General features: G+C 54.5%; 7 protein-coding genes across 7 annotated transcripts; 2 read left to right on the top strand and 5 right to left on the bottom strand.

Annotated features, from left to right (window-relative positions):
• Positions 1-53: 53 nt before the first annotated feature.
• BZA05DRAFT_399341 (carnitine O-acetyltransferase-like protein) lies at positions 54-2,397 on the bottom strand. Its single transcript, XM_051483796.1, has 4 exons — positions 2,207-2,397; positions 902-2,153; positions 708-840; positions 54-655 (listed from the first exon to the last, which is right to left on the bottom strand). Exons 1-4 carry the CDS (start codon positions 2,247-2,249, stop codon positions 245-247), a joined length of 1,839 nt encoding a protein of 612 aa, XP_051339177.1. The 5' UTR covers positions 2,250-2,397; the 3' UTR covers positions 54-244.
• A 1,225-nt stretch (positions 2,398-3,622) lies between these two features.
• Positions 3,623-4,332, bottom strand: BZA05DRAFT_399337 (uncharacterized protein). Its single transcript, XM_051483795.1, has one exon. The coding sequence runs from the start codon at positions 4,209-4,211 to the stop codon at positions 3,933-3,935; it is 279 nt and encodes a 92-aa protein (XP_051339176.1). The 5' UTR covers positions 4,212-4,332; the 3' UTR covers positions 3,623-3,932.
• A 194-nt stretch (positions 4,333-4,526) lies between these two features.
• On the bottom strand, positions 4,527-6,222 carry BZA05DRAFT_425787 (U1 small nuclear ribonucleoprotein of 70kDa MW N terminal-domain-containing protein; the record flags this gene model as incomplete). The annotated part of the gene is made up of 5 exons (XM_051485974.1): positions 4,527-4,746; positions 4,816-5,386; positions 5,593-5,674; positions 5,737-5,864; positions 5,967-6,222. The coding sequence occupies 5 exons, from the start codon at positions 6,220-6,222 to the stop codon at positions 4,527-4,529; spliced, it is 1,257 nt and encodes a 418-aa protein (XP_051339175.1).
• Positions 6,223-6,553: 331 nt separating this feature from the next.
• On the top strand, positions 6,554-7,726 carry BZA05DRAFT_374045 (50S ribosomal subunit protein L15). The gene is made up of 2 exons (XM_051481747.1): positions 6,554-6,887; positions 6,955-7,726. The coding sequence occupies exons 1-2, from the start codon at positions 6,592-6,594 to the stop codon at positions 7,466-7,468; spliced, it is 810 nt and encodes a 269-aa protein (XP_051339174.1). The 5' UTR covers positions 6,554-6,591; the 3' UTR covers positions 7,469-7,726.
• A 43-nt stretch (positions 7,727-7,769) lies between these two features.
• BZA05DRAFT_374043 (ribosomal protein L10-domain-containing protein) lies at positions 7,770-8,829 on the top strand. The gene is made up of 2 exons (XM_051481746.1): positions 7,770-8,521; positions 8,573-8,829. Exons 1-2 carry the CDS (start codon positions 7,866-7,868, stop codon positions 8,640-8,642), a joined length of 726 nt encoding a protein of 241 aa, XP_051339173.1. The 5' UTR covers positions 7,770-7,865; the 3' UTR covers positions 8,643-8,829.
• BZA05DRAFT_474277 (uncharacterized protein) lies at positions 8,830-9,602 on the bottom strand. The gene is made up of 3 exons (XM_051488116.1): positions 9,530-9,602; positions 9,104-9,465; positions 8,830-9,050 (listed from the first exon to the last, which is right to left on the bottom strand). The coding sequence occupies exons 1-3, from the start codon at positions 9,553-9,555 to the stop codon at positions 8,851-8,853; spliced, it is 588 nt and encodes a 195-aa protein (XP_051339172.1). The 5' UTR covers positions 9,556-9,602; the 3' UTR covers positions 8,830-8,850.
• A 1,407-nt stretch (positions 9,603-11,009) lies between these two features.
• On the bottom strand, positions 11,010-17,772 carry BZA05DRAFT_399323 (uncharacterized protein). The gene is made up of 6 exons (XM_051483794.1): positions 17,599-17,772; positions 17,063-17,526; positions 16,498-17,011; positions 16,357-16,446; positions 11,892-16,300; positions 11,010-11,820 (listed from the first exon to the last, which is right to left on the bottom strand). Exons 1-6 carry the CDS (start codon positions 17,759-17,761, stop codon positions 11,191-11,193), a joined length of 6,270 nt encoding a protein of 2,089 aa, XP_051339171.1. The 5' UTR covers positions 17,762-17,772; the 3' UTR covers positions 11,010-11,190.
• Positions 17,773-18,791: the final 1,019 nt, after the last annotated feature.

Genomic DNA, 18,791 nt, shown 5'->3' with positions numbered 1-18,791 from the left:
TACGCGGCATAATCTCGATTCTAGCGTTTATTGCTCACGGTGGAAATAGACATGCAGAATTGACCAAAAGATGTATATATAGCAGAAAAACATCTATTCTAGATTTCTAATTCTACTAGACCTACACAGATAAAGAGACGACAACGACGATGGGTAACATACAGACAGACACGACGCAAACCGAAAACCAAGCATCCAAAAAAAACGTAAATCCAAAAGCCAAACCCCAAAAATAAAGAAACTCCTACAACTTCGCCTTGGGCGCCTCGAGCTCCGTCTCCATAAGCGCCCTCATCTCATTCGCAGCCTCGGTAAGGTAGAAGTTCATCTTGTCGGCACCAAGCTTCTTGCTGGCAATGTTGAACTGCAGGGTGTTCTCGTTGACCATGTACGCGATTCCGAAGCCCTGGTCAATAACCTGACTCCATCCGTAGCCGTTGAAGTGCTCCGAGTTCAGCTGGGAGGTGGAAAGGAACCAGCTGCTGCTGTAGCCGAAGGCGGGGTCCTTGTAGATCGCCGGGAGCTCTTGACCGGGTGCAAGGAGCTGCTTGAGACCGAAGAGGTGGCGGTCAACACCCTTGCCGTCACCGGCGGCGGAGATGTACTCGACGTGAGACTTGATAGCCTCGCGAAGGAGGTTGATGCAGGTTTTGACCTGGGGGATGGTGAGCATGTGAAGGAGAGAAAGAGTCCTGTGGGCAACTTACGTCGACGTTGGGGTCGTTCATGGCCTTGCACCAGGCGACACTGGCCTCCGAGACACTTCGGCAGGTTTCGGTACGGCCGAGCTGGAACTTGCGGGTGGCAGCGGACTCGTAAGTGGGGCGGTTCTTGCCGTACCTGTCATCACATGTCAGTCTCGCTCATTCGATCACAAAGGTAGGGAAGGGAAGAAACATACATCTTGAAATATGCCAACTGGATGATCATCTGCACATAAGCGTCGGGAGAGCACTTGAACTTCTTGATCATGCCCTTTCCGTAGCCCAAGAACTGCAAGACCTTAAGATCGTGCTTTGCCATGAGCTCACGGAAGTGGGTCTGAGCCTGGTCGATCTTCTCGTGGACCTCGGTGGAGATGGTGAATTTAATCGCCTCAGGTTCGGGCAGGTTGCTGCGGACCGACGACGCATCGACCGTGACCTTGTCGCTCGCGATCAGATCACACACGTAGTCGTTCAATCGCAGGGTCGGGGTGCCGTCCATCATCGAGTGCTCTCCGATGAAGCCAGCAGTGCCATTCTCGTTGACGATGAACTGCACAGGCTTGTCGTAGAACCGGTTCTGGCCGTCGCCGTGCCAGTACTGATGAGCGCGCTCCTCCAGGGTCACCGGCGCAGTGTCGTCAAGGCAGACCACGAACGACGCGGACTCGATAGCTTCGAGGGCCTTCAGGTTGTCCGGAGAAGCTTCGATGAGCTGCGCCCTTGCATCGGTCCAGATATCGCGGTTCTCACTGGTCAGCGCGCCCACCGCCGGTACCTTCTGGGAATTCGCCAGCTCGTAGATGCGGTTGAACTGGTGCTCCAGCTCGCCACCCGTCAACTGCTTCCCGTCGACCTCGTGGAGAACCTTGAAGAACTGGTTCTTGCGCACCACGACGATGTGCTTGTGCGCGTCGTAGTCATACTTCTTGGCGTAGTCGGCCGGCTTCTCGGGGATCCGACTGCAGTTGAACATGTACTTGTACGAGTCCATACAGATCGGCGCCTTGCGCATGTACTCGGGCTCGAGATTCCCGGTGACCACCTCCTTGCGGAACTCGAGCGCCGCCGCGGTGATGGCCGCCGCGCGCTTCGCCGGGTTGCGCAACCGCTTGTCATCCTTATACGAGTAGAAGTAGCTGACGTATGGCACGACCGGGTCACGGTATCCGAGGTACGCCGAGAAATTCCACCACTCCGAAAGCCAGTTCTGGACATCTGATCGTTCCCGACGCTCAACAAGCTTTTTCTGCAGCTCCTCGCCGATTCCGCCGGGACGGATGAACTCGTCGACGGCGATTTTGGTGTTCTCGTATTCTTTGGGGGTGATGATGGGGTGCACGGATTTGAGGTAGCGCGAAGCGGTCTCTTCGAGCGAAGGCACGGGTAGGCGCGGTAGCGACTCCTGGAATCGCAGCATGCGCCCTTTACTCATGTCTTCCACATATCCTTTTGCTCCGTCAGTTATGTCCACCACGACACGCCGGGACTATGATACGTACCTGGAGGGGCCGATGAGTTTGATCGTACAGCTGCTGGGGCCATCTTTCGGATCTTCAACAAACAAAAGTACAAAAGTTAACTTCGAATATTCTTCTAAGAGATAAAAATACGAGAGGATATGAAGCTCAGGTGCAAGATATTTTTTTGTAAGCAAGTGCACGGCGTACCTGAGAAAGAGCGACAGGGCGCCGGACTGCGGCCGAGGTAATGGACTTAAACGCTGACGTGCCTCGGCAAAGCACGTTCGACAACATCCGTGCTAGCAATCACGAGGGATTGTTAAAGTGGGTTTGGTATGTGGCGGCGGGACGAAGACCCGAGAACAGAGACAGAGAGAGAAAGAAAGATAATAAGCAAGGCAAGAGACGGGAGGAGGAGGAAGAAGGAGGAAATGTCCGGGTCAAGGGGGAACTTCGTGTTGTCTAAAAGCAAACCGGTTGGACGGAACAAAGTCGGAACGAGGGAGAAGCAGAGGGGGAGGAGAGAGATGAAGGTGGGGTGGATGCACGAGTCCAGCAGGCAGGACCGCGGTGGAACGGACGCAGGATGAGGGTTACGCCATCACATGCGATGTCACACGCCGAAATCCGGGGTTGGTACGGTTTGGCGGCTGCGGAGAAACCCCACGTACCAGCCATGGACCAGGGTCTGCAGAGATTCAGATCTTTGGAACGTGGCCACAGAAGTACTTACTTTTAGTTTCTACATAGGAGTGGGGATTTCAAAAGTGCAGACCGGCAGTCTCTAGGTATTCAAAGGCCATACCGGTACATTACATTGTATGTACTTGAGACATCACCGAGACCAGCCATTCTACGGCGCCGGCTTCGGGCCGAGACCGAAGCGGGTCCGACTGACGTACTCGAGCACCGTAACATCTCACCTATGAGGAAATGATTTATTGCCATACTATGTAGCAACATGAAAAGAGCTATTACGGTATGTTTCTATTTGCTTTACTTTTTGTTCAGGCAATGAGCTGTGTGCCAAGTACAAGAAAACAAAGCTGAGAAATTACATCTTACGTCAGTTAGGTATCACGGTATCTGCTGATGACTTCGAAACTGCCCGAATCCAGGAACCTTGGGGCCAAGAGTGTGATATGATGTATCGTATGCTGAGTATTGAAAGGCAATACACCGCCGAGGGCTGATATACGGAGGTAATGCGTGGAGTGTTTTGGGGGGGATTGCTACCGTGGAAGTCGTGCGGATGGAACTATGAATATCGAACAAAGTATCGATATATACAACACCTCTGATATAGGAACGGCGCCGCTCTTTCGAGCGATGCGATGCAGTTATCCGGTTGGGTACTTTTGAAGTCGTCCTGTAGATAACGTGGCTCCGGCCAGGCGGATGTGTGATGGCGTCAGACATCCCGTCCCCCGACCTCCGTCCCCATCCCCCGCCCCCGCCCCCACAGCTCATGCACATCACGTTGACTAAAACAAATGACTCCAGCTCTCCCATGATCATTACTCTCAGCACCGCCGTTACCACCACCAACACCACCAACAGCACCGCTGCTTAGATGCACTAGCTACCACTACACAAAACGCATAAAACAACCGCCAGACTTACCCAGAGTCCAGGCTAGGTAGCCTGGACAAGAGCTGTGAATAACTGAACTGAACTGAACTGGTATATGTTCCGGTCAAATCTCTCTCTCTCTCTCTCTCTCTCTCTCTCTCTCTCTATCGTCTCGCCTCTCACTTTTCTCTCCTTACCAATTTATACTCACCTTTGAATGACAAAAGAAGACATTAAACAAGAAAGCAACATGAAGAATGAACCCGACGTCCTTACCCGAACACCAGGAATCCATCCGGACAAGGAAAGATAAAACAAAACAAAAGAAAAAAACCACAGACAGAAGCCAGGAACAAGAAGTAATCGAAAGAAGAAAGAAAGAAAACAGAAAGTAATACAAACCAAGAACTCGTCGATCAAAGTGATTTTTAAACCCCCCGTCCGTCCTCCCGGTTGAAAAAACATGAGACATCGCAAAAGCAAAACAAAACCTCCCCTCGCCGCCAGACAAATCAACCAAGCTCGTTGTTGATTCTTCCTATCCTACAAAGCTCACCCATCGGCTGGAGGAGAACAAACCCGGTGCTTTTTTTCTTCTTTCCGTGTATGCCAGTGCATTGAAAAGGTGGTGATGAGAGAGAAAACTAATTGACGAGTACTCGATCGTGATTGGATCCCGCGTAGTCCTCCATTTGTTGAATTCATACCCAACGCTGAAAGTGCCCCACGAAAGATACTTATGGATGAAAGAATACCTTTGCCCACCTGAATACACCCCACGAAGGTACTAATACCTTCGTCGGTGACGGTCACCACCGCCGCCGTGAGCGCTGTCATCATGAGGCCGTTTCCGTTGGTATCCGCCGTGTTCCTCTCTGTCGTCTCTCTGGTGTCCGCCATACCTTCCTCCACCTCTGTCACCACGGTCTCCACGATCGCCGCGATCACCGCGGTCACCACGATCACCACGGTCGCCACGATCACCACCGTCACGGTCACCACCATACCTGTCGCCGCCTCTGTTGCCGCCCTCACGGTCGTAGCCACCACCACGTCGATCACCGCGATCACCATACCCACCGAATCCGCCGCGGTCGCCGCCGCGGTCACCGCGCTCGCCGCGATCATACCCGCCTCGGCCACCGTCGCCGCCTTGGAAGCCGCCGCCACCACCGCCACCACCGAATCCGCCACCACCCTGGTACCCGCCTCCGCCTCCACGGCGGCCACCAGGTCCAGTGGGTGCATTGGGCATACCTTCTCCAGATGCTGCGAAAGCGTTCCTGTCTCCTCCACCGAAGCTACCCCCACCTTGGTATCCGATACCGCCTCGGGGGCCACGGCCTCCTCCCCCTCCACCACCTTGTTCGAACCTGTTTCCTCCGGTGAAGCCTCCGCCGCGACCACCACGGAAGCCCCCTCTGAAGCCACCACCACGGCCACCACGGTCTCCACCACCGAAGCGGTCGCCTCCGAAGCCGCCGACAGGTCCAGCAGGACGAGCTATAGGGGCCTTAGTGTAGCCACGGCCTCCCAAGCCTCCGCCGAGACGCCTTGGTTTCCAGCCCTTCACGGTACGGCCACGTTCAACGTCGACGAGAACGCGGCGGTCTTTAATGCGGATTCCATCTGTTTCCTTGTATGCGGCTGAAGTGAGTGGACAGCAAATGAAGCTTAGTGTCAGTCAACTTATTCCTACTGTAAACAACCTTGCGGTGCGGATCGTGGCCATCACTGCTCACGATGCGAAGAATACCCATATAATTTGGCGGTCCTCAAATCGAGAAAAGAGTGGGGGGAAGAGCGGGAGGGCGAGATAGGGGAGGGGTGGGGGAATATTATTATAACAGTACCCTTCATATCCTTTTCTCGCTCGTAGACGATGAATGCATATCCTCTATGTTTATTGGTCGTCTTGTCGCGTACAATACGGATCTACCGTTGCTATTAGTCCACAATCGGATATCCCAATAGTGACGAGAGAGAGAGAGGCGTACCCTTTCAATTGGTCCGAAGCGCCCGAACTCTCGCTCAAGATCCGGTTCTTTCACCTCGTAGCTCAGCCGGGACACGAACAACGTTCTGTAGGGGTCGCCACGAATTTGAGCATCGCTTTCAGGCTTGTCTGCAGGTACACTCTCGCATTAGCGCGCTGAACGATCATCGCTCTTGCAACAAAAAAAAACAGCATTTGCGCTTTTCCTTCGGCCGGCAAGTGTAAACTTACAGGTTTCCAGTCCCTCTTGGATCTTCTTCTCCTGACGCTCTTTCTTTTCGAGCTGCAAACGATCGCGTTTCTGCAGCCAACTCTCTGTAGGGACATAGTCGAGATCTGGCTTCCGGAATTCTTCGAGGAACGCGGCGACGCCGGAGATGGGCATTGTGCGGCGCTTGGCTGGCTCATGGTCACAATGGGGGAGATAACGCAGCGGTGGACGCGGTGCGAAGAGCGCGAGCAAGTTGGGGGGAAGTTTGTCGGTCATGTTGGCGGAGGGTTGTTAGAGCGCGACGGCTCCGAAGCGAGAGGGTGGTTTTACTGCTGTGAAGGTTATGTTGAAAGGTAGACTCGCGAGGGTGATCCGAAATTGGGTTGGATAGCGATGATGGTGGTGGAGGAGGCCAGTGGTGGCGGTGGTAGGATGTTGGTGCGTTGTCACTTGCCCGGTGTTGTGTCTCTTTCGCGAACGCGAAGAAGGAGGCGAGGCGATGAGAAACCCGGCTGCGAGGCTCTTCTGCCTTTCCCAGCGTTTGGGCCGGGTAAACCCCACACCAAAAAATAAATCGCAGCGAGCGAGTCCTTGCAGTTGCCGTGAACGTCAAGCTCACCCGTCCGCCCTACGCCTGCAGCCGCCATGAACACCCTTTCGCACACAACGCGGTCGATCCTGCGGCCATCGAAGTCGCCGTTGTTTTTCTGCCAGCTCTTCGCTCCCCAAGTCCGACATGCCTCGATTCTTGGCAGCCTCAGCGATCATCCCGACGCCTACAACAAGCGCATCCGACGAGGACGTGGTCCGTCTTCCGGCAAGGGAAAGACCTCGGGTCGTGGTCACAAAGGTCAGAAGCAGCACGGAAAGGTGCCGGCTGGGTTCAACGGAGGACAAACCAAACTCGAGGTTGTCCACGGAGAGCGAGGATTCAAGAATGTGTATGCCGCTTGACCGCTCGGGATCGTTGTGATTGGATGTGGACCTGCCGCTGACACACCGTTCCAGCTTCTCGGTGCACATGTCTCCCCTGAACCTCGGAAAACTCCAGGAATGGATCGACGCTGGTCGGATTGACCCCACGAAACCCATCACATTCAAAGAGCTCCTCGACACACGAGCGGTGCATGGCATCAAAGACGGCGTGAAACTTCTTGGCAACGGCGCCGACACCTTCAAGACCCCGATCGACATTACCGTGTCGCGAGCATCTACGTCGGCGATCGAGGCCATCGAGAAGGCTGGTGGGACGATCACAACTCAGTTCTTCAACAAGATCGGCATCAAATCCATTACGCATCCCCACCTGCGAGCGTTTGAGGAGGGTCACAGGCTCGCTGGACCGTCGAGCAGATTCGATATCGAGTACTACCGGGATCCGAAGCACAGAGGATTTCTCAGTGCGGACGTGGCTGCAAACAATGAGTCGCCTAGTTTGTTGTTCAAGCACTTGGACGCGAAGCCGGCAAAGAGCGGGAAGAAGAAGGCCAAGAAGGACAAGGCTGCGAACAGGTTGTTTTAGAGATTGGGAATGTGTGTATTATATGCGTGTAGATATCATCAGGTAACTTCTGGTAGACCATCTCTCTCTTGTTGAATATGGTTGTACCGGGAGCAGATGTGACAACCTGCAACGATATGAGCATATGACGATGTGACGGCCACTCCACCCCGCGCCCCGCACTTACCATACCGAGTGATCCGCTTTGCAAAAGCGGCTCAAAATTAAGCTCGTCTCGGCGGCGCCAACCGCAGGCGGCTAGTGCCATGCACTCAATCCAAGTCAGAAAAAAAGATTCGTTCTTGCGCTTATCGCAACCCAACCCACCTCAAACCCATCAACCTTCCACCACCATCGCCACTACCTTCAACCAAACCAAACCAGTCTTCCGCCACACCTTCCCAACCAAAACGACAAAATGCCCCGCTCCAAGCGCAACAAGCAGGTGTCCCTCACTGCTACCGCCAAAAAGCCCGGCCGCGAGAACAACGAGCGCCTGTTCACCTCGATCCGCGAAAGCGTTGACACGTACCCCACGATCCTGGTGTTTTCCGTCAGCAATATGCGCAACACGCACTTAAAGGAGGTGCGATCTGAGCTCAGCGACTCGCGGCTGTTCTTCGGCAAGACCAAAGTCATGGCGAAAGCGCTCGGGCTCACCGACGCCGAGGAGCTGCGGCCAAGCCTGCACAAACTCTCGCAGCACATCGCCGGCAACGTCGGGCTGATCTTCTCGCAGAGAACGCCAGAGCAGCTGATCGAGTACTTGGAGAACTTTGTGCGCGAGGATTTCGCCCGCATGGGTGCTGTGGCGCCGCTCACTTTCATTGTGCCTGGTGGCGTCGTGATGAGTCTGGGTGGTCAGATGCCGGCGGACGACGATTTGCCGCTGCCCCACTCGCTCGAGACAACCATGAGAGCGCTTGGAATGCCCACAAAATTGGTCAAGGGAAAGGTGTGGTTGGACCAGGAGTATGTGCTGTGCAAGGAGGGACAGAAGCTGGACAGTAAGCAGGCAGCACTGCTGAAGTTGTTCGGACGGATGACGGCAGAGTTCGCAATCACTCCTGTTGCGTAGGTTTCACCTCGTTCCCGTTATAGATGCGAGTACTGATAGGTGTGCAGTTACTGGACAATGGAGAGCGAGAAGGTTACGGTTGTCGAAAAGCCGGAAGCCGAGACGATGGAGGAGTAGGGCTGTTTTTTCTGGATAAAAAGTTCGTTTTTTTCCTAATATCGATGTCCGCAAGCTCTGGATGGGCAGATGGCAGGGCGGAGAGGTGGACTGTTTTTTACCTACAAAATTGGCGTTTATGATTTCTATGGAATGATCTCCTACTTTTTTCATCACTCACTCATACCTACTCTTTCTCAAGTCACCACCAAGCTCTGATCGCCTTGTTTCAAACCCTCCCACCTAGGTACATGATATTTTCCAAAACCTCCTCACCACCATCCCACAACCCAGTATAAATCCACACGACGACCTCCCTCCACACTTCCGGATGCGGCATCGGGATCTCGACATAATCCCCGCGGCACACAAACCCACTCAGCAGCACAGCCGCCAGCAGCGGGGCGCGATACAACGCATACTCAACATCTACGCCAACCAATCAGCTTCCATCCGTTCCGTCGCCCACCAACCCCACTTACGTATCGGGAATATCTCACCACCGCTCCTCGCGCCCTCCCCCGTCCCACAGCCACACCTAACCACCGCACTAACAAACATCTTCCTAAGAAAGAACGGGCGTCCACCAGCGGCGGGATCGACCCGCACGCGGACGATGCCGTCCGGCGTGGAGGAGGGAATCGATACCCCGCGGATAAACGCGTCGCTCGTCATGGCGTCGAATATGTACATCGGCCCCCATTCTTGAAGTCGCTGCGTAGTGTACCCGCTCGGTATGTTGCCCAGGTGGTGCGGGTGCAACGGGTTGTGGATGCGCTCTCGCTGCTGCTGCATGCGGGAAGGGGGCGGGGGCGTGTTCGGCGGTGGAGGCGGTGGCGGACGCCTAAAGGTGTGTGAGTTAGCTGCTCGGGGAGGAGGAGGGGAGGGGCGGGGAGGGAGGGGGGTACTCTGTTATTTCGAACGATTGGTCCATTGCGATTCGATTCGCTCTGCCTCTGTCACAGTCAGTCAGTCAGTCAGTCAGTCAGTGCGCCCCCAAAAAACAGCAGAAACCGCAACTACCAGCTGTCGACCAGATCACCCAAGTACCTAGTTCCTTCGATATGCAGTATGTACGCAGCAGTACGCAGCGAGTAAGCCCGAGCTCGAGATCGAGCAGAACCATGGGCCGCTATATATACCCCCCACCACCCCTCCATCCCCGCCATCCAGCTGTGGCCCAGCAGCGGGACTCCCACTACCTGCACGCTCCTGTAGGCCGCCAGTGACTTTGCCGGCCGCCGTGCTCTACTGTGGCTGTGAGCGTTCGAACAAAAAACATAGCCGGGAACTCGGTTGTTTCCTCAGACGCATGCAGCTTCCCGTAGTTTGGACGGTAGATGAAATAGTGGTTTGATGCTCCAGCCGACGCTTGCTGAGTTGAAGCCTTAGCACGGGAGGAAGGGGAGGTTTGGGTCTGCGAGCGAAGGGAGTGGATGACCCAAGGCAGTTGCCTATTCAGTGCGAGAGGATTGATATCACGACGAGCCCACAGATGACAGCATTGGTCCGTGAGATTCTGTATGTACCGCCGGTAGGTACTATCCACGGCAACCCGCTCGCACCCGCTCGCACTCAGGCCATTACCTACTAAACTATTCCCATTATGCCCGCCTGTCTGTCTGTCGGGAATTTACCGAAGCCAGAACCAAACATCGTGTCAAACACAAACCCGATCCCGCTCCCGTTGCTAAAAATAAAACGCGACAAACCAGAACAGAACATAATAAAGGCCCACCTCACAAAAGCCTGCACGGCCCAGAAAGGGTGTGGGGTGTTTGATGTCGCACCCAATACCTACATAACTGCCATCCACAGCGGCGGATATGGGACTCCCTCTACAAGTGTGGGTCGCAGGCTGAGAGCAACGAGCAGCGGAGTCTTGCCGGCCGCCCACTCCGCTCGCTTGGATGCTGGCCCGCGGCACCTACGATCTTCAGAAGTAGGTATGGCCGGGGCGCCAGTTCTGAGGAACTGCTGCGTTTCCATCCGGTAGGTATTGGGTTAGGCATATACTGGCACATACAATCGGCGCGGCAAGCTAGGGGCCATATTGCACCAAGCTATTGAGGTCAACGTAGTTCGACATATAATAATGAGTGATGAAGGCAATTGGTTTGTCCCATGTACCTATGACACGGCCAGGTGCGCGGCGTGCCGTGTTTGTTCTTTTGTTCTTGTCCCGAATTGGAGTATCGTGTGCTCCTAGTATCACTCGGTGTTGGGTGGGCGGTGGTGAGTGATGTCGCATAATTCTGAACGAGGTGGGCTACGTTTGCCGTCGTGCGGATGAAATGCAGTACCAGCGGACCCACAGTATGACCGGAACCCACGGAATCCAACGTATTCTAAAGAACTCAAGATTCAAGATAAATCGTCATCCATAGTGCTACATAAAATACGAGACCCAAATACAAAAACATCAAACATAAGCCAGCCACCCACCCACCCAGTACCCTATTCCAAAACCGAGAAGAAAGATCCCACGCAAAAAGCAACGCTGTAACAAAAGTACAATCCAAGATAACCCGCGAACAGAACCCATTAAAGCAGCGCCCCCTCAAACCGGCTAATCATCATCCTCACTCCTCAGATGACACGCATGTCTGGCCCTACTCTTCTTCTCATCCTCGTTCGGAAGGAAGCACCAATTCCCGGGCGCCTTCCACATTCCAATGCCCTCATGGACCTTTACGCCGGTGGGCTTCGGCGACCACGTCTTGATATGGTCGATTCCCTTCCACAGGTCATCGGTATGATCGAACAGCTCCTCGAAGCCGTCCCAGAGCTTCCTGTACTCCTCGGGACTATCAATCCATCTACCCAGCCTCTGATAGCTGCGCTTCAGCAGCTTCATCTGCTGTAAAATGACGCCGGAGGCGACGTCGACAAGCTCGTCTTCGTTCTCGGGCGCGAGCGTCTCCCGTAACAGCTCCACGTGCAGCTCCATCGCCTTGTCGTACGAGCCCGATGCAGTGTACATCCCTGACAGAAGGTTGTAGCTGAGAACTGTGCTGGCGTCAACGGCCCCCCAGACTCGCTTCACGTTGTACCGGATGTCGTTGCAGAGATCGATCGCTTCGGAACGCTTGCCCGAGGCGAAGAGGACTTCGCATAGTCGGTGGCCGATCGACACGATTACGTCTGCGCTCCATGAGGCGCGGTGTTGGCGTGCTTCCCAGAGGTCGCGGAGAATACGCTATCAGGATTGTTAGTATGTTTTGCGGTGGAGGGCGCGGGACAGAGGGGAAAGGGGAGGGGTGAAGTTACCTCGAGATCTTTGAAGTTCTGCTGCTCGCCGAGGAGTCCAACGATCAGGTTTACCTCCTCAATGCGCATCTTGCTGAACGACATATGCTCCGACTCGCTGGCCTTGAGGACCTCGGCCAACACGGTGCGCGAAAGCTCCATCATCATCACCTTCAGCTTTTCATCCTGGCAGCGTTTCCACGGCGGCGAGCCCTTCCCAGCCATACACAGGGAGATCTTGAAGCCAACGGCGAGGTTCCGCTGCTCGATGAAGCCGCCATGAACCTTGACGTACTGGTAAGTCCAAGTGGCGAGCTCGTGGGATCCCGCGAAGTCGCCCTTCTCGTAGTGGGTGACCACTGTGGTGGCAGCGGTCTCGAGGACCGTAAGGTCGTGCTCTTCGACTCCCATCTCCCTGACGCAGATGAGGAACAGCTCCCAGATGATGCCGGACTTCTTCGCCTGCTTGCCAACTCCGCCCTGGAAAAGCTCCCAAAGCTCCTCGGTGATCCGGTTGCATTCTTCCTCTCGGTGCTTGCTGACAAGGAAAAGCCGCAGCCGAGCTCCAACGCTGAGCGAGGACTCGAATGATCCGCCGTATTTCAGCGTCCGCATCCAGCTCTCGTACAGTGTCGTCTCGGTGACGAGGTCGGTCATCAGTTCGGCGTAGAGATTGGCCGAGCAGTTGCCCCTCAGCGTTTCCTCGAATGCAACGACGAAGAGGAAAGACCTCCGATCCAGCGTGTGTCCAGTGCGGAGCGAGAACCCGAACTTCTTCGAAGTCCTGACCTCGACCGAGTTGAGCTGCAGGCTGAGTTCCTGGAGGAGCTCGAACGCGAGTTCTTTGAGGCCCAATGCCAGGTAGAGTTTTGCGATCGATCCAGCGGCGAAAAACAACCGCTGCGTGTCCTTCTCCTTAGTGATGATCTCAATGATGGTGGTTTGGAGGGTGATAGTGGCCGTATGCGTGCACTCCTTGGTGCTCTGCTTCTTGAAGAACATGATCAGTTCGTAGAGGCGCGATAGACTCTCCTCGTGTGAGCACCCATGCTTGCACTTATACTCCTCCCAGGACTCAATGTAGATCACCTCCGCCTTGGAGCTGGACGAAGTGTGGACAGCGTAGAGCTGTGCAAGCCGCTTGCGGACCTCAACTATGGTGGCCTGCATGATGATCCTAAGCTCACTGTGTTCGGAGATGATCTTGCGGACCTCCTCGTAGATGACGATGGCCTCCTGGTGCTTCGACTCCTCGCGCTCGAGGACACGCGCAAGCTCGATCGTGGCGAGAACGCTGATGTGGTGGTGCTTTCCGTAGTGCTTGATGCACGCCTCGCGGAACTGGATGGTGACATCGTAGATGATCGAGAACTGGGACTCCCGCTCCAGAATGTATACGTATTTCTGGTAGATGTTCAGCACGGTCTCGGTGCTCATCCCGCAGTCTTCTCCGCGGCGGCAGAAGGTCAGCCAGAGCTTGCGGTAGTACTTGAGCGCATCGCTGTACTTCTTGTCGGTCTCGTAGATCCGGCAGAGAACGAGAACGGCTTCGATGGATGTCGTCTCGAGAATCTCTGTACGGTGACCGAGGGAAGTGACAATGACCAAGTAATATTGCTCGGCCTTTCGGGGCTGATGCTGCGTGCAGAAGTGCGCAAGCTTGTAGGTGATCTTGACCGTGAGCGTGTGGGAGCACCCAAGGACTTCCTGGTACTCCTCATACAGCTCTTGGTACATCTTGAGGGCCTGATCAATCTTGCCTATCGACTCGTAAAAGGTGACCAGAAACTCCGCCGTAGAAAGGATGTACTCGTCGTGGACCTGCAGAGAAGACCTGCAGGCGCTGAAGATGTAGATGTAGACGCTCTCAGCATTGTGAATGTGGCCAGCTTTGAAATAGCAGATGGCGAGGCGCCGTGCAATCATGATCGCCTCCTCGAAATACTCCGCCGGCAGAGCGCAGATGCCCGACCTGCTCTCGATGAAACTGATGAGGGATGACCAGATCTTGACCAGGGACTTGGTGCAGACACTAATGGCCTCCGCCCACCGCTCCTCTCGCTCGTAGAAAGCGCTGAGTTTCGTACACGTCTTAATGACGGTGATGTCAACCGTGGTCTTGGTGGAGGTGGTCTTGAAAATTTCTTTCAAGATGGTCTCCTCGCTATGGGTTTCTTGCTTGATGTTGAGAACCTCGGAAAGCTTGATCGCGATAGAGGTGGCCTCCTTACTTGTGGTTCTGCTCGTTCTCTTGTAGAATCCCCACAGAGAAGAGAACACGGACTCGGCGACCGCCACAATCTTCCACTTCTTCAACTCGTCGCCGATGATCCGGATCTGGATGAGCAAGCCATGGCCATGGTTGCAGTCATTCTCGTTCAGCTGGCCTTTGAACTCGTTCCACAACTCGATCAAGATCTTCTCGGCCTCCTTGTCTCTGGAGCAGCGCTCCAAGAACCGGACATACTCGAGCGTGATCTTGATTTTTGCCTCATGGTAATGTTCCTCGTGGCTGGTTCTGCAGACCTCGGTGATGCTTCGGCAAAGACTGATCAAAAGCTCTTCAGCCTTCTTGATCTCCTTCTGCTTCTCGTAGACTTCGACCATGGTGATGGTGGTGGTGATGCGCTTTTCCTCCCACACCTCGGTGGTCTTCTCGCAGGTCTCCAAAAGCTTGCGGGTGATGGTGATGCACTCCTCATGCTTCTCGAGAACTTCGAGGACTTTAGTGAGACATCTGGTCATGGTGGTCGTCTCCTCGTGAAGCTCGCCATAGACTTCGATGCACACCTTCCGTATCTCGTGGTAGATCGTGAGAGCCTCTTCCGTCCTCTTGAGCTGGATGTAAAGCTCTGCGAGCACCTTGGCATAGGTGATCTTCTCCTCGCTGGTCTCGCAGTGGGTGTACATATACTTGTATATGGTCTCCTTGCGCTTGATGATAGTCTCGGTGCGAGTGACCGTCGCAGTGGTGGTAGTGACCAACTCCGTGCAAGTGATAACAGCTTTGGCACAGGCGCGAGTAATCGCATGGGTCTCACCCAAGACCTTGCAAACGATCTTCCACGTCTCGTAGTAACTCTCGCTGGCAAAAACATAACTCGAAAGGTTCTGTTGTGTTCTGGCCAGGTTGATGTAGCACTGGACAACCGAGACGCACTTCTCGCCCAGCGCGATCTTCCGGAGCTGCAGGGCAAGATGGTGCAGTTCTGCAGCTTCACTGGCACAGGTTTGCGTCTCCCACCAGCTGCCTTCGATGAACGCGAGGAAAGAGGAGTTAGGAAAGCAGGCTTTGAAAGTTGCCGAGCAGCTGTGGCTTCCTTTGGAGTTGTACATGGTGGATTGCTTGAAGTGGATGACGTAGTGGCGCGCGGCGTATTCGAGGAACTGATGTTTCTGCAGGACCTCTTCGGAGCCATCCCAACCGCATTCAAGCGTGGGCTCGTGGTCCATGCCCTTCAGAGAAATCTTCATGTACCCCAAACTCCGGATGGTGAGTTCCGTGTGAGCTTCCTCGATACTCAATGGGAAGTCATCGTCCGAGAGACAAAGCTCCATGAGGTAGTCCTTGACGGAGACGTGCGAAAAGCACACGAGCCCATCGCGGATGGTGACTAGAGAGCCACAGGCGATACGGATATCATCCTCGATCTTGGTAAGGCGGGCGGAGCGGCTGCAGTTGGTGACGTCGATCTCGAACAGGCACCCGAGCTCCTGAACGGTGAGCGGCCTCTCGGCAGCGAGAAGTAGGCATATCAAAAGTTTGGTATCCGACTGTTTGAGGTCGAGCTTGAGAATGAGCTTGTGAAGAATATCATCCAGGGTCTTCATGGTCGAGAGGGTGTCGAGGCACTTCATCATATTGGCCACCGTTTTCTCCATCCGAAGCAGTTGGAGGGAATATTCGGCCCATACGAACGTGCCGGACGAAGTTTGCGTGATCGTCTCGACAACTTTGCGGCGTTCTTCAACCTTGAGGGTCTTGAACTCGATGCAAGAATTGATGGTTATGTCGACAAACCGCTTGATGTCGGCAGTGTTGCAGGTTGCCTCGATGACGAACTCCTTGATGGTGGACGGGCATGGTTTGCTCAACGGCCGGGAGAGGAGCAAGCACTTGACGTAGCTGTACTTAGATGCTGTGCAGCGCAGTCTTTCGCAAAGCTCCCAGATCACAGGCTCGCCGCCATCCAGATGATCGAGACCGTCAATGACAATCATCAACTTGCACTCGCTTCGTCCCAGAGCGGAGTCGAAAGCCTTCCACAGAGCGGCTTCAAGGTTGTCGGTTACTCCACTGCGCTCCGCACGCTCATAGAGTGCCGAAAGGATCTTGTAGACCGACAAGTCTCCAACGTTCCTCTCAAGGAGTTGCAGGAGCAGCGACCTCACGATGCTGAACGACGACCTTTCGCTCTTAAGATTGGCATCTGTGTCTTGCGTAAGTGTCATCCGTTGAGCGTAGGGTATATCTAGTAGCACTCACCAACGGCATAGGAGATAACGTCATAGCCATTGCGGGTACCTTGGGTTCTCCGCAGTCTCTCCAGGATCCAACCAGAGAGTACACTCTTTCCTAGGCTCAGTTAGACGGAAGGTAGCGCCACAGAGGAGGGGAATTACATACCCGAGCCGGACTTTCCACACACCCATAGCACATCGGTCCTATCACGTTGGAACTCCCGCATGTGGCTCTCAAACCACTCGCAGGTAAATTCGTATCTGGCGGTACGCGTCCCCATGCGGTTGGAAAGACAGATATCTAAGGTTCTATCCTGGACCGAGAGCCATTGCCGGATGATGTGAATGGTGGTGGTGGATGTGGTAGTAAGGGATTCTTCTCTTAAACTGCAGGCCCACGATTCGCTGGTGAAACACTCCTTGCGGTGGAAGAAGGAATCAACAACACGGCCGAACAGGATATCGAAGTCTGCGAGACAGATGCTCGTGGTCTTCTTGTAATGAATGGTGGTCTCGACCGTGAATCGGATGAGATCGGAGTATGCCAGAGCAAGGATGTCCTGAATCTCCACGGAGGCACAGAAAAGGCGCTTATTCTTCAGGAAGAAGTCGAGGGTCTGTCCGATCTGGCACATGACACCGAAGATCTTTTCAAGCATCTCGACGTATTCCGGGCCCATCTAAAGACGCGTCAGAAAGCCCATTCGCCAGACGTGCACGAGTTGTCTTACCCGCAAAAGCCACCGACAGCATCCCCAAACAAGCCTTGCCGATTCCCAGCTATGAGGGGCGAAGCCACTGATAGCATGCGAGTACGCATCGACCTTTCGGCTGTAGCCCTCGGCCCACTTCAAGACCTTATCCCACTTGCTTCCCTTGTGTGGCATGCTCCTCAATCTCTCGGTGGCGATGAAATCCAGGAATGCATGGCAGGTGGGCACTCCCGTCAAGATGTCGTCTACCTTCGAGGGAAACTCCTTCTTGCACCGGACGGTGATCAACGTCGTGGTGTCTTTGAGAATATACGTCTCCTGGGTCGACTCGTATACTCGCGTCATAGTTGGCTTGATCATTTCAGGTAGGGGTTGACGGATGGTGAGGCTATCCGTATGAATGGGGGTCGCAGTGCCACTGCTGCTACTGTCACCGTTCGAAGATACGTCGTCCTTCGTATGGCCTTTGGTGCCGTTGGCGACTATTCTCAAGCACTATTAGAAATGTGCCGCCACCATGACACGAAGACCATGAATGGCTAGAAGAAATGTACCTCCATTGGTCCCGTTGGGTTTGAAGACCGAATCGAAAAGCATCTTCGCGATGAGTGTGAAAGAAAGTAAAGGATTGAAGCAATAGAGGAATCTGGTTGGTCGAACTGGTGAGCGAGACTGAGGTGGAAGAGAAGACGTCTTTATGTAGAGCTGCGACCCCATCCTGATGCTCTTTCCGGAAGGGTGTCTGCTATACCACTTGTGCTCCCCGATATGTCGACGACAGGAACTGAAGCTTGAGCCAGAATAGACCTAAACTCCACCCGGATTACCGCATGCATGAGAAGGCCGGTTCGGAGGCTGAGTCCGTGGACGCGTGAGACATCGTCTCATATTCTCCGTGTGGCCTCCATCTCCACTGTGCATACGAAAGCCAGTGACAGCTCAGCTGGAAACGAAACGCCAATCCCCTGGCTGAATTTTCGATGCGAGAACGCGGATACTCTCCGGCGCGATTGTTACCGCATGTCCGCACTGTCTGGGAATTTAGAATTCCAGACCGTCGACATTCCGGGCCAGTTGTTTTGGAATGTTGCCTCCTTCGGGGAATCTTGATCGCTTCGAGGTTTTGCCGCTCAACTGGCAGGCAGCTTCCTCGGCGGGTCCGTAGAGCAGTAACTACTTGGAATTCCCCTACATACCCGTGAGAGTCTGCTCGCAATGTGGAGTACATAGACGGGGGGACGACGAATGTACCTGCATATATTGCGCTAAGCCCCATGCCATGTGGCTTGAGCTAGTTGAGCCATTCAGCTGGCTTCGACCTCGAGGTGCAGCTTCGTCCTACATCCATCCGGTTGATCTGTTCTGCGGAGAAGTGACCAGCCAATACATAGCGTGCAGATCGCGGCACGAGGTGGGGCGCGGGTGGCGATGGAGAAGAAAGAGGACTGGCCCGAGGAATTGTAGCCGAGACATCCGTCGTCGATGTCGCACAAACTGCAGGCTCAGCACTAAGCCCTGCCAAATCGAGCCTGATAGGCGAGGACTCAGGATACTCTCTCCACCTCTTTCTTCGCTGCCGTCGTTGTTTCTCCCAAGCATGCACCGCAGCAAGGTCCGCACTCAGCATGTTTCCAGACGCGTTTCTGTAGGGCTCGGATCAGCCGAACAGCGGAGCTGAAGTTGTTTACAGTCGCCCAGTGCATGACTGCCGTGTGACCTCAATTCCCCAAATGCACGCAGCATTCAG

Source organism: Tricharina praecox (assembly GCF_024521635.1).
Source record: "Tricharina praecox strain CBS 144465 chromosome Unknown BZA05scaffold_13, whole genome shotgun sequence".
Lineage (NCBI taxonomy): Eukaryota > Fungi > Ascomycota > Pezizomycetes > Pezizales > Pyronemataceae > Tricharina > Tricharina praecox.
The sequence above is the reverse complement of the archived record's forward strand: the minus strand, read 5'-3'. Positions and strand labels throughout refer to the sequence as shown.

Coding starts and splice junctions, on each gene's coding strand:
- BZA05DRAFT_399341 (XM_051483796.1), bottom strand. CDS start 2,249: ATGGCCCCAGCAGCTGTACGATCAAACTCATCGGCCCCTCCAG. Junction 2,154..2,206: donor AAACTCATCGGCCCCTCCAG/GTACGTATCATA, acceptor ACGGAGCAAAAG/GATATGTGGAAGACATGAGT. Junction 841..901: donor CAGTTGGCATATTTCAAGAT/GTATGTTTCTTC, acceptor ATGTGATGACAG/GTACGGCAAGAACCGCCCCA.
- BZA05DRAFT_399337 (XM_051483795.1), bottom strand. CDS start 4,211: ATGTCTCATGTTTTTTCAACCGGGAGGACGGACGGGGGGTTTAAAAAT.
- BZA05DRAFT_374045 (XM_051481747.1), top strand. CDS start 6,592: ATGAACACCCTTTCGCACACAACGCGGTCGATCCTGCGGCCATCGAAG. Junction 6,888..6,954: donor GAGCGAGGATTCAAGAATGT/GTATGCCGCTTG, acceptor ACACCGTTCCAG/CTTCTCGGTGCACATGTCTC.
- BZA05DRAFT_374043 (XM_051481746.1), top strand. CDS start 7,866: ATGCCCCGCTCCAAGCGCAACAAGCAGGTGTCCCTCACTGCTACCGCC. Junction 8,522..8,572: donor TTCGCAATCACTCCTGTTGC/GTAGGTTTCACC, acceptor ATAGGTGTGCAG/TTACTGGACAATGGAGAGCG.
- BZA05DRAFT_474277 (XM_051488116.1), bottom strand. CDS start 9,555: ATGGACCAATCGTTCGAAATAACAGA. Junction 9,466..9,529: donor CAATCGTTCGAAATAACAGA/GTACCCCCCTCC, acceptor ACACACCTTTAG/GCGTCCGCCACCGCCTCCAC. Junction 9,051..9,103: donor TGGTGAGATATTCCCGATAC/GTAAGTGGGGTT, acceptor TGGTTGGCGTAG/ATGTTGAGTATGCGTTGTAT.
- BZA05DRAFT_399323 (XM_051483794.1), bottom strand. CDS start 17,761: ATGGGGTCGCAGCTCTACATAAAGACGTCTTCTCTTCCACCTCAGTCT. Junction 16,447..16,497: donor GTGTGGAAAGTCCGGCTCGG/GTATGTAATTCC, acceptor AACTGAGCCTAG/GAAAGAGTGTACTCTCTGGT. Junction 16,301..16,356: donor CGTTATCTCCTATGCCGTTG/GTGAGTGCTACT, acceptor CGCAAGACACAG/ATGCCAATCTTAAGAGCGAA.